This window comes from Corylus avellana, chromosome ca2 (assembly GCF_901000735.1).
Source record: "Corylus avellana chromosome ca2, CavTom2PMs-1.0".
NCBI classification, from domain to species: domain Eukaryota; kingdom Viridiplantae; phylum Streptophyta; class Magnoliopsida; order Fagales; family Betulaceae; genus Corylus; species Corylus avellana.
In genome coordinates, this window is record NC_081542.1 from 11,158,193 (window position 1) to 11,170,617 (window position 12,425).

At 35.0% G+C, this 12,425-nt stretch overlaps 2 protein-coding genes across 2 annotated transcripts; both read left to right on the plus strand.

Moving 5' to 3' along the window:
* Positions 1 to 9,377: 9,377 nt before the first annotated feature.
* Positions 9,378 to 10,838, plus strand: LOC132169045 (uncharacterized). The gene is made up of 3 exons (XM_059580135.1): positions 9,378 to 9,994; positions 10,088 to 10,549; positions 10,643 to 10,838. Exons 1-3 carry the CDS (start codon positions 9,378 to 9,380, stop codon positions 10,836 to 10,838), a joined length of 1,275 nt encoding a protein of 424 aa, XP_059436118.1.
* A 39-nt stretch (positions 10,839 to 10,877) lies between these two features.
* On the plus strand, positions 10,878 to 11,834 carry LOC132169046 (uncharacterized). The gene has a single exon (XM_059580136.1). The coding sequence runs from the start codon at positions 10,878 to 10,880 to the stop codon at positions 11,832 to 11,834; it is 957 nt and encodes a 318-aa protein (XP_059436119.1).
* Positions 11,835 to 12,425: the final 591 nt, after the last annotated feature.

A 12,425-nucleotide genomic window follows, 5' to 3' on the forward strand; every position in this document is an offset into this window, starting at 1 on the left:
GGATTTGTCAAATTGGGTGAAAGTTTAAGGGTCTTCAGTAAAGTTACCCCATAATTTTTCTATATACATGATGGTTATATAACTTAGAAAATTAATTTTAAAGTTTATATTCAATCATTGTGAAAATTTTCTTTTATTTTAGAAAGTTTTTTATCTTAATTGAGCTCAATCATTCGTATTTTCTGTGATTATATGAATGATTGTTATACAACGGTTTTAATTGACACATGATCAAGAGGATTTGATAGGTCATGCCTAAATAATACGAATTTGTCTACACCATAGTTTAGTGTAATTTAGGTAGAGGATTCGTACTAACCGAAGATAAATTATGCTTATTTATTGATTGTGTATAACTAATTAAGAGATTTGATAGTCCATACTTAGGAAAGATGGACCGTACCGCATCTAAAGGTTAGGCAGATGTTCCGTGTCAACCGAAAATGGATTATACTTATTTTTTAAGATAAACTTTACTTTAGACCCTTTAACTATCGCCCGTTTTGAGAAGACGCCATCAAAATTCAAAAACTCTCAATTTACACCCTTGAACTTTTAATTTCAATGAATTTACACATCTCTGTTAGTTTTAACCGTTAACTTCTAACGGAAATGCCAAAAATGACCAAAATACCGAACGATTTTAGTTTTTTGGAAGAAAAAAAAAATTTGTATTGTGACCCGTGGGACAGGCCACACCCACGCGGGTCTAGTCGTGACCCAACATACCCAGGCTGGGTCGTGGCCGTGACCCAACCATGAGTCTGCTGACTCACGATGGGTCTTGTAGTGACCCAAATAATTAATTAGGCTTAAAATGGCTTCGTTTTAGCTCGAACTTAGAACAAATTCAGAGAGTTTAAGACTGTAACGCCCCGTGAAAATCAATTAACTGGTAATTGACTCCATGGTTAGTCTCACTGCCTACATCCCTTATGGGACAGGACTCAAGGATCTAACCTCTCTTAAATGAGAGAATACAACGAAAGACTTTTAAACTACAGGAATAGAAAGCAATAACTATAAGCCACAAGTACATTCACCAGAGTAAAGATAAATCATCATAACATAAATAGATCTTCTGAATATACTAGTCAAAGACCAATCGTTAAAATAAACATATTATAGACCCAAAAGATAATTGTCTTGCAATAAAGTAATAAGATCAACGCCTAATTTTAAGTAATGCCAAAAAGATGACAATCTCTATCATATCCGCCCGTGTGGTTCCTCCATCATCCCACATGGACTTTAGCCACACTAGATCCAAATCTTCAAAAACAACTCAAATCAAATCTTGAGCAATCACCCAAGTCCAATTCGTAAGCATCCTCTTTTAAGCTAGCTAAACCGCGCAATTTATACATCATGGGAGAAAAATAAAAATGGGTAAGTCCAAGGACTTAGTCAGAGTTAATGCACATAATACCCATACCATTTTAGTAATGAACTCCATTTGATAAAGAATGCAACATTTTAGGTATGACAATCCATGGATGCAATATAATATAATACATACTATAATCATGAGTAATAGTTATAGTTAAACAGTATAGTTTACCCGAGATATTACCCATTCTTAGTAGGGTTGGCACTATCCCAAGGAACCTGTAATACAATGCCGATGCGCTGACCATTATACGCTACCGTCCATAACACTAGCAACCTGACCGAGTCCGACCTCGGGTAGCCCACGCTACTAATGATGTACGTCCTGTAGTGGCCGTCTGTTAAGGCTGTGCTGGTCACAAAACAACCGTTAGATCCAAGGCCCATATATCAACACACACATTTGACCATAAAGTTAACATGTATAGTAAGCCCATGACCGTTATCCCACATGTACTAGTGTACCATGTCATACGATGCAATTAATCTTGTCCGTATTTTACATGCATAATTTTACAAATATCAATGTCATTATCTTGTTAAGTAGCACATTCTCACAAATGACAGAGTTCATGTGCAGCAAGTGTATATCGTGAGAGTTGTAAATATGCATCTTTTGGTACACAAAATAGTTGTGCATTGCAGGAAAATAAATAACGAGCATTATGTGAGTTAAAACTCACCTGGGTTGTGTAAATTCTCCGAGTATCCCTCCAAAAGATTCGGGTTATTCAAATCTGTGGAAAACCTACCATTAGTCCTAAGTCTAACTAAAACGAACCTAGAACATTGAAACAGAAGCTATCGGATGACTAGCCAAAATGACGTTCCCTGGAATGCTCCTGGTTGTACATCTAGGTTCTTGGCCGTACGTCCACCCATAAGGTTCAAGTAGAACCTCATTTATTCCAAATGTCCTCCTATCTTCCCAAACTGGTTTTTAAAGCTACCAAAGGGATCTCTAGGGCCACCTATCTCAAAATAATACCTCCATGCATAAGAAAAATTCATTCAACAAAGGTGAAACGCTAAACCAACTTAGAGCTTGTTTGGGTCTGCGGTTGCAGACCCAAAACGCGCTTCTAAGGCCTCAGAAGCTCGTTTCAGAAAACAATAGAGTTGTTTGGTTAAAAAAAATTCAAATCGTTTTTGAGGTTCCAAGCGCTCAAAACCATGTTTGGGGTGAAGCTTCTGCCCAAACGGACTTCTGGAAGAAAGGCGCGCCGCAGTTTTCATTTAATGAAATATATGAACCGACAAAAATGACTACGCCTATTTCAACAAATGACAACCATACCCATCTCTTTCCAACCTCTTTGATTCGTCATTCTCGTTGCTGCAGTTGGAGCTGCTCGAGAGCGAGGAAGATCTGGCAGAAAACGAAGATGTTGTTGGAGGTGAGAAAAAACAAATCATAATGAATATATATATATAAGAGACCTGCAGAAAAGAAACTTAGAAAAAAAAAAAAAAAAAAAAAAGAGAAAAGAGAGAAAAATATGGACGAAGATCATATTTGCACAAAAAATATTGACGAAGAAGGCATATGGACGAAAAATATAGAGAAGAAAGGCATGGGAGATTTAGATCTCAAGTTTCCCCCACGCTGAGGGGGAAACCACACGTACATAGGGTTTTTCCCTTCTTTTCCCTTGGTTTCCTTGTAGCACGCGTGCTGTACGGGAAATCAAGGCATGGCATGCCTGCACATGTTCTGCCTGTAGTTCAAGAGGAGCATCATGTGGGTTTCTGCCCAAAGCTCATAAAGAATCAAAATTTTAATTTATTATAAGAATTTATTAAAACCTATTCAATACTACAAATTAAAATTTTATTTAATTTGTATCCCCACTGCCGCATACGCTGCAGACTGCAGTGGGGAATTTTTAATTTTTTATATTTTATATTTTATATTTACTTTTTTATGAATTTATTTACAAATAACACAAATTTATTTACTTTTTTTTAAAAAAAAAAGAATTTATTTATTTGTTTATTTGGTGATTATATACGTTTATTATTCTCAATAACATTATATGCCCTTTATTGTCATTTTTGAACTATTTCTTAGTTTGGTTACCAACATCAATGACTTTAAAAAAGTACTTAATATATGTTGTTGCCAAACATGTAACAACTTTTCAGTAACAACACTTTTGACAAAAGCTCTACATCCCACCGCAATACCAAACAAGCTCTTAAATAAAGATTAAAGAGAAACAACTTAACTAGAAGCTCAAAACTACTAGCTAAGCTATCTATGAAAAGTACAGCATAACAACTAAGTAATGAATAAGCTAAGCTTAGAAGATTACCTCCAAGAATGACTTTAAAAAAGTACTTAATACATGTTGTTGCCAAACATGTAACAACTTTTCAATAACAACACTTTTGACAAAAGCTCTACATCCCACCGCAATACCAAACAAGCTCTTAAATAAAGATTAAAGAGAAACAACTTAACTAGAAGCTCAAAACTACTAACTAAGCTATCTATGAAAAGTACAGCATAACAACTAAGTAATGAACAAGCTAAGCTTAGAAGATTACTTCCAAAAATCACCTCTCCTTCTCTAAGAACTTTCAACTCACCAAAAATACTCAAGCAACAACTCTACGAGGGGCCACAGAGGCTAAATGGGGGTAAGGATCATGTAGGGGTGGGGTATTTATAGGTGGAAAAAGCTGTGAGCACTGCAGGGTTGTTCTGAAAAGTAACATATGTACGGTACTATAGGAGCGTACGTTCGCGTATTGTTTACCCAGCGGATCAAAGGCTGCATCATACGTACGAGAATTACCCAGTGGTCAACCAAAGTCATCGTACGTCTGGGCGGTCCCCATGCGTACGTCCGGGTGGTCCCTATGCGTACGTTCGCGTGGTCCCCATGCTTACGTACGGTTAGAAAGTCCAAATTCCCCAAAATGCCCTCACAACTGTTCCTAGTGACCTAAAATGTAAATTAACCCTCTAACTAAGCTACCTAAGCTTAGTTAATTATTTTGGTCACTACAGAGACTACCGGAGGAACATTTAGAGAAACTTTACGACCCAAATGAGTACAAACTCACATGATACTAGCTATTATTTTTTCCGCATTGCACGATTATTTTGTACCAAATATGCATTTTTACAACTCTCATGAAACACATTTTTCATTTTTGCTATGCTATCAACTCTACATTTTGTGGAAATGTGCCACTTAAACAAGATAACGAACAAGGTGAAATTATAAGAGTATGCATATAAAAGACGATAAGACTAATTGCATCATATAACATGGTACAACGGTACGTGCGCGATAACGCCCATGAGCTTACTATACATATTAACTTTATGGTCAAATGTGTTGTTGAATGTGATATATGGGCCTTGGATCCAATGTTTATTTTGTGACCGACACAACCTTAATTGGCAGGTCACTACAAGACGTACATCATTATTAGCGTGGGTCACCCGAGGTCGAAGTCGATCGGACTGCTAGCATTATGGACGGTAGCGTACATTAGTCGGGGCACTAGCATTGTATTACAGGTCCCTTTGGGCAACGCCAACCCAATTAAGAAGGAGTAATATCTCGGGTAGACTATGCAGTTAAACCATCATTGATTCACATGATTATAACATGTACTATTTACCCTTGTATTTCTCTCCCCCCCTCCCCCCAATTATGAATAAATTGTGCGGTTTAGCTAGCTTAACTAAAGATGGATTTGGAGAACCAACTAGTGGTGGTGAAGGACTTGATTCGAGTCATTTTTTAGGATCTGGACCCGGTGTGGCTCAAGTCCATGTGGGATGATGGAGGATCTACTCAACTAGAGATGATCGAGATTGTGATTATGTTAGCTTTATTTAAACTTAGGCGTTGATGCTATTTCAGAACAACTACTTGTGGTCTGTATTATTTTGATGACTGGCATCTGACCGATATATTTAGAGATCTATTTATGTTATGATGCTTTATATTTACTCTGGTTATTGTGGCTATGATTTTAGTTATTGCTATCTCTATCTTATAGTTAAAAGTCTTCTACTGTAGTCTCTCTTAGGAGATGTTATGATCCTTGAGTCTTGTTATGTGAGAGATAAGGCTGGGAGGCAAACCATGGAGACAATTACAAGTTAATTGATTTTCACATGACGTTATAGTCACAAATATAGCTTCGTTAGTGGTGTGGATCACCCAGAGTTTAAATATGGTTTGATCACTAACATAAAAATGTATGTGGCAATATTTGGAGCACAGTAATGTACTACAGTTCGCTCGAGACCATCTACCAAGAAAGGGTTAAGTACTTTAATAGATCATATGGAGTTGAACTGTACCATGTTTCTCTTAATTGTTATGTATTATATTTATATTGTATCATCATGTTATATGGTTGATCGTTAGATTAAGAACTTCACTTTATTATTACGTATGATTTGCAAACCTTTTATGAGATAGTTGAATTCACTGCATAAATAATGTTTAATTCATGTGTATTTTACTCACAAAGTCATGGACTTACGCTTATATCTTTCCATCAATAAAATATGTCTTGTTTTATAGTCGGTTTATTTAAGGATGACGGGAACGGTGGAGGCGAAACCTTTTTCCCCAAAATTCTTGGAGGATTTAGCCCGGCTCATTTTTTAGGAGTTGGATCGTGGGCTGTTTGACCTTTTGATGATGGAGTGAGTGCAGGATTGATCGTTTTGTAGATTGCATGCATGGTGTTTATTTAATTCAATGTGTTAGGAGTAAAGGCCCTCAAATTGAGTTTGAACACGTTGTTTAGGTTTTTTAGGATTGTGATATGGTTTGTAAGGACCTCAATGAACTTAACTTTTGGTTGAGCTAAACTTGTTTAATGCTTTAATACTTTTAGACTTAGTTTGTAATAATTTTGCTTCACTTGCAAATGAATAACTAAAATTTTCATATTAAAAAATTATAATAATTTTTTAAAACAATGATTTCCATTTTTTTAAAAAAAATATTAGTTTTTTAAAAAAATGAAAAATTTTTGTTTAAAATTTATTTTAAAAAATATCGGTTTTTTAATTAAAATTTATTTATTTTTTTCGAATTTATAGGAATATTTTTGTCTTATTGAGAAATATATAGGTGCATTTTTATCTTTTTGCTAACCTTGGGGGGACATTGTATGGGTGTCAACCCGGTCCCGGTTCTCGGTTATTGGCCAAAACCGGAAACCAAAACCAGGGTACCCGGTTTTTTAATTTTGGAAAACTAGAACCGGATCCGGGTACTCGGTTACCCAGTTATACAATAACCGGCCAATTTTGGTTGTTACCCAGTTATCTGGACCAACTAACCAGTCTTTTTAAAAAAAAAATTATTTTGGGCTTATTTTAAGTATTTGGCCTAATTTTTGAGCTTATTTGAGGTATTGAGTCTAATTTTTGTGCTTAATTTAACAATTTTTTTGCTCATTTTTTAAAAAACACAATTAGCATTTTTGTCCCAATAAGTTGGGCTTTGTTGTGATTGTTCAAAAAAATAAAAAATCCCAAAAAATCATTGTTTTTGGCCTTTTGGGCCTAAAAAAATAAAAATCTAATGTTTAAGAATGTCCTAAAACTTCATTGTTTAAAAATGCCCTTAAAATCCAATGTTTACAAATGCCATAAATTCAATGTTTAAAAATGCCATAAAAAAATTAAAAACTAAAATAAAATAAAATATATTATTTTATATATATACCAGGTTACCCGGTTATCCGGTTATAACCGAGTGCCAAAAACCGAAACCAGGTACCCAGTTACCCGTTTTTTCCAACCAGTTTTCTGGCTTCTCAGTTTTCTGGTTACCGGTTGGTACCCGGTTTTTTTTGACACCCCTAGGACATTGATAATGTTTTGGTAGTTTGCGGGAGAAATTGTCGCAATTAAAAGTTTTGAGGGAACATTGTCAATTGGGTAGTAGTTTGAGGGGGCAGGGGCGGAACGACGTGTTGAAGTGGGGGGACATTATATTTTGAAATTTTTTTTTAAATATGTATATTTTATAAATTTGTCTCTTAAATTAAAAAATTTGTCCCCCCAAATTTATAAATTCGTCCCCCCAAAATAATTTTTTTACCCTCTTTAATTTTTTTTTTTTAATTTCACCCCAACTAAAATTAAATATTTCTATTTGCCATAAACGATATAGTCTTTCTCTGGTTCGTTTCTAACTAGCACAACTAAAATTAATTTGGAGTTTTAAGCTTTTTTTGTTGCATCACATGAAACTTACCTCTGCTGGCAGCCTGGCATCAGAAAAAAGCACAAAATCGACCTTTCCTCTTGAAAACAAAAGCTTCTCAGAGAAGCCTTCTCAGTTCTCTCATCTCTCTTCACCAAAACCACTCTACTATCTCTAGAATGGAAGTGTGAGCCGCGGATCTCTCTTACAATCTTAGATCCATCATCCATTTGACGAAAAATTAAAGCTTGGAAGTTGGAAGTTGGAAGATTGAAGATGCTTGTAAGTTGTAAGCTTGTTTATTTTTTCTGCCAATGTATATCTGCATTCTGCAAGACTGTAACTCAGCAACTCTTTATCTCTACTCAAAAAATCAGATTATGATTTTTTGGTAAACTGAAGCGGTGAACTGGTGAAGGCGTGAAGGCTGTGAAGCGATGAAGCTGATTCTGAAGCCCAAAGGCCAAAGTCGTGTGACTTGTGTGTCGGTGTGTACCGTGTGTGATGACTGGCTGACTGCCGACTGGAGTCTGGTGAGCGGCGCGAGTGCGTGTGCGTGACCTTCTGGCTTCTAAAAAACTCTTATTTTCTCTCTCGGTCTCAAGCATTTGAAAAGGCTTAAAGCCTTAAACTTTAAAGCATAAGCAAAAGTGAAACTGCAAGAGACAAAAAAAAGTCTGCCTCGCCACTGTCTCCAGCACGAGGTCAGTGCAGTTTTTTTATTTCAATACTGAATAGTCTGAATAGGATTATAGGAAGTTTCAAGAAGTTTGTCTTTTTTGCTAATTGTTGCCTTTTGTTGGTGAATGGTGATTGGTGAGTGACTTGCCACTTGCCCACTTTGACTTTGTTAATTGTTGTTTGGTAATAGTGAGTGCCTGAGAGTGATCACATGAAGTTGCTTTTTATTTTTATTTTTTTTGGGTTTGTACGTGTTGTTTTTATTTTTATTTTATTTTTATTCTTTAATTTTGTTATAGGTGAGTTAGTGCCTTTATTTCCCTTAGATTTTTGTCAAATTTTGTGAATTTTGGTAGCAACTCAAAAGATAGTCAACTTGGAAAATGCAAATCATTATTACATTCAGACTCCAGTAAAGAATGTGATCTTAAAAATAAAATAAATAAAATAAAATGGACTTGTTGTGTGAGAATGTGAGCTTAAAAAATTTCCATTGTTTGAGGCTCTAAGCTTAGCCTTCAATTGGAATTTTCAGCTTACATGTTTTATAATAAAGTGTAAATTGTAATGAACTAATGATCTTATAATATTCAATTGGTAGCTAAGAGTAGAGTTGAGTCACATAACTATGGTCCATAGATGAGAATGAGATGCCAAAAGTATGTGATATGTGATCAGGTTTTAACAATTTTTTTTTTTTTTTTTTTGATAAATAGGTTTTGACAAATTTAGGTCACATTGTGGTAAGGCACAACCAGTTTTGGGAAGGCAAGAACAAGGTATCACGCTGAAAGGTACTTTTTTTTTTGGACCCTAGAGATTATGATTAGTTTATTTTGCTAGTAGTTTGTACTATATTTATGATGCCATGAGATTTCGAATCGAATGAGTATTTTGATATAGAAAAATTATAAAATTTTTTTATTTTAGTTTTCATTGTTAGATTTTGTGGGTTAATTTGATAGGATTGAATTTATTAATTTATTTGGCATTCCTTCACTTGTTAGTGATAATAAGAAATATAATGAAATTCTAAACAAAAATCTTATACTCTTAGATATTTTTCAGGTTAATTCTTGATCCATAATTTTTCTTAAAGTTAAGAGAAATATGGGAAAGCCAAAAACACTTGATTCATTCTTTAAGAAAAAAGATGGGAGTCAATCAGAAGTTAGTACTTGTACACATTTAGAGAGACCTTTAGCAACGGATCTCGAGGCTTTAGTGACTAATGAGCGTCCCTCCAAATGTCCACGAATTCAACCTGAAGAAATGAATGCTACCTTTTTGGAACGTGATCTAGGATTACGTCCGCAAATATGGGAATTCCCTGTTAACTTACAAGATGACATTCGACGTGCTTATATTAGAGCCAAACCATGTCAACCCAAGCTTTCGGAATATTCATATTCAGGAATGGGTAATAATCGTCGCCGATTTCAAGCCTCTTGGTTTGATACATACTCAACTTGGTCGGAGTACTCAAAATCAAAGGATGCTATATTTTGTCTTCCATGCTATGTTTTTGCTAAGAAACCAACAGGTCGTCCAGGATCAGATGCATTTACAGTGAAATGTCTTAACAATTGGAAAAAGGCAAGCGATGAGATGAATAGTTCTTTAATGAGACATGTGGGGAAAGATCCAAATTCACCACATAATATTGCCGTGAAATGTTGTGAGGATCTAATGAATCAGTCAGGGCATATTGACAAGATAGTTGAAAAGTAAACATTACAAGAAACAAAGAATAATCAGTTGCGGCTCAAAACCTCTATAGATAGTGTTAAATGGCTTACATTCCAAGCATGTCCCTTTAGAGGTCACGATGAAAGTTCTGGCTCGAAAAATCAAGGTAACTTCATTGAATTGGTAAAGCTCCTAGAAAGCTATAATGACGATGTTGCTGGACTTGTCTTGGAAAATGCTCCAAAAAATGCCAAATATACATCACCCAAAATTCAAAAGGAAATCCTACATATCATTGCAAATAAAGTGCGGGATGCGATTAGAAAAGAAATTGGGGATGCCAAATTTTGCATTCTCGTTGATGAAGCTCGGGATGAATCAAAAAGGGAGCAAATGGCTATTATTTTGAGGTTTGTTGATAAAGATGGTTTTATTAGGGAGCGATTCTTTCATATTGTGCATGTTAAAGATACTTCTGCATCAACTTTGAAAAAAGAGATATGTGTTGTTCTTTCTCGTTATAATCTCCAAATTGAAAATATTCGAGGCCAAGGATATGATGGAGCTAGTAATATGCGTGGTGAATGGAATGGGTTACAAGCTTTATTTGTTAGGGATTGTCCATATGCATATTATGTGCATTGCATGGCTCATAAACTACAATAAGCTTTAGTTGCAACATCTAGAGAAGCCAAGCGCTTTCATCAATTCTTTATCCAGTTGGCTTCAATTATTAATATTGTTGGGGGTTCTTCTAAACGTCATGATGACTTGCAATCTATTCATGCTGTTGAACTTGAAAATTTGGTTGCTTCTAATGCAATTGAGACTGGAAGGGGGATAAACCAAATTGGCACTTTGCAACGACCTGGAGATACTTGATGGTCATCTCATTATCAATCTGTTTGTAGCATGATAAGAATGTATGGTGCAACTTGTTCAGTTATCAACAAGATCTCAAATGAGGGAGCTAATTATTCTCAACGTGGTGATGCTGAAGCGGCTTACATGATATTAACATCATTTGAATTTATTTTGATATTGCATTTGATGAAAGAAATTATGGGACTCACAAATATGCTTTGCCAATCTTTGCAACAAAAGTCACTAGACATTTTAAATGCCATGAGTCAAGTTTCAACTACACAATCACTCATTCAAAAGATGAGAGATGATGGGTGGGAGCCTTTGCTTACTACTGTTAAATCATTTTGTGAAGAAAATGATATTGATATTCCTGATATGAATGCTCATTACACTAGAGCTCGAGGTAGATCTTGTCGTCAAGATGAAGGGTCTCCAACAACAATGGAGCATCATTTTAGAGTTGATATATTTACTGCTGCAATAGATTTCCAGTTACAAGAATTGAAAAATAGATTTAATGAGCAAGCTGTGGAACTCCTCATTCTTAGCGTTGCTTTAAGCCCTAAAGATGCATACAAATCATTTAAGATTGATGATATATGTAAGTTAGCTGAGAAGTTTTATCCTCGAGATTTCACCGAGCAAGAAAAAATTTGTTTGAAATTTCAGTTGCAGCATTATATGCTTGATGTGCCAAAGCATCAAGATTTTCAGAATATGTCTACATTATCTAAGTTATGCAGAGGATTGGCAGTTTCAGAAAAATCAAAGATCTATCCTTTGATTGACAGATTGATTCGCCTAGTGTTGACTCTCCCTGTTTCTACTGCGACTACAGAACGAGTTTTTTCTGCCATGAAACTTGTAAAAACTAGATTGCGTACTAGAATGGAAGATGAGTTTCTTGCAGACCATTTGGTAGTTTATATTGAGAAAGAAATTGCTAAGAATTTCACTTCAGAGATGATAATGGATGAATTTTATTCCATTAGCGATCGTCGTCGAGCATAATTTGAAGGAGAAACTATGTTCTTTTTTTTTTTTTTATCTTTTTTGTACATGTCTATAGTAAAAGAAAGTTCTCTTGATCTTTTCTCTGATGATTCTATAGACATGCAACTTTTGTAATATTGTACAATTTAATATGAAATTAAACTTAAGAGTTCTCAGTTTTTATTTAGCATAAATACACACCTATAAAGAAAGACTATATATATCTATATATTTATGTATTCTATAAGTCCATCCCCCCAATCCTAAAATCCTAGTTCCGCCCCTGCACATGAGTTTTTAATAAAATTTATTTCAACTTTGTCCCTCCTATTAAAAAAATATGTGCATCTCACATGTTCAAGGGACACATATCACTTTTATATACTAAGTTAAAAAAAAATTCCTCCAATCCAGTTTGGAGGAAAACTTTGTCCAAAAAGATAGTTATTTTTGGACAAATTTTTCCTCCAAATTGGACTGGAAGAATTTCTTTCAACCTAATCTATAAAAATGACATGTGTCCCTTGAACATGTAAGTTGCACGTGAGTTTTTAATAAAATTTATTTTGGAGGAAAACTTTGTCCTATACTATACACTACAAATTTTGG

Excerpts from the sequence above, each read along its gene's own strand:
- LOC132169045 (XM_059580135.1), top strand. The coding sequence starts at position 9,378 with ATGGGAAAGCCAAAAACACTTGATTCATTCTTTAAGAAAAAAGATGGG. Across the intron at positions 9,995-10,087 it reads ATTGACAAGATAGTTGAAAA|AGGTCACGATGAAAGTTCTG; the intron begins GTAAACATTACA and ends ATGTCCCTTTAG. Across the intron at positions 10,550-10,642 it reads ATGCGTGGTGAATGGAATGG|AGAAGCCAAGCGCTTTCATC; the intron begins GTTACAAGCTTT and ends TGCAACATCTAG.
- LOC132169046 (XM_059580136.1), top strand. The coding sequence starts at position 10,878 with ATGTATGGTGCAACTTGTTCAGTTATCAACAAGATCTCAAATGAGGGA.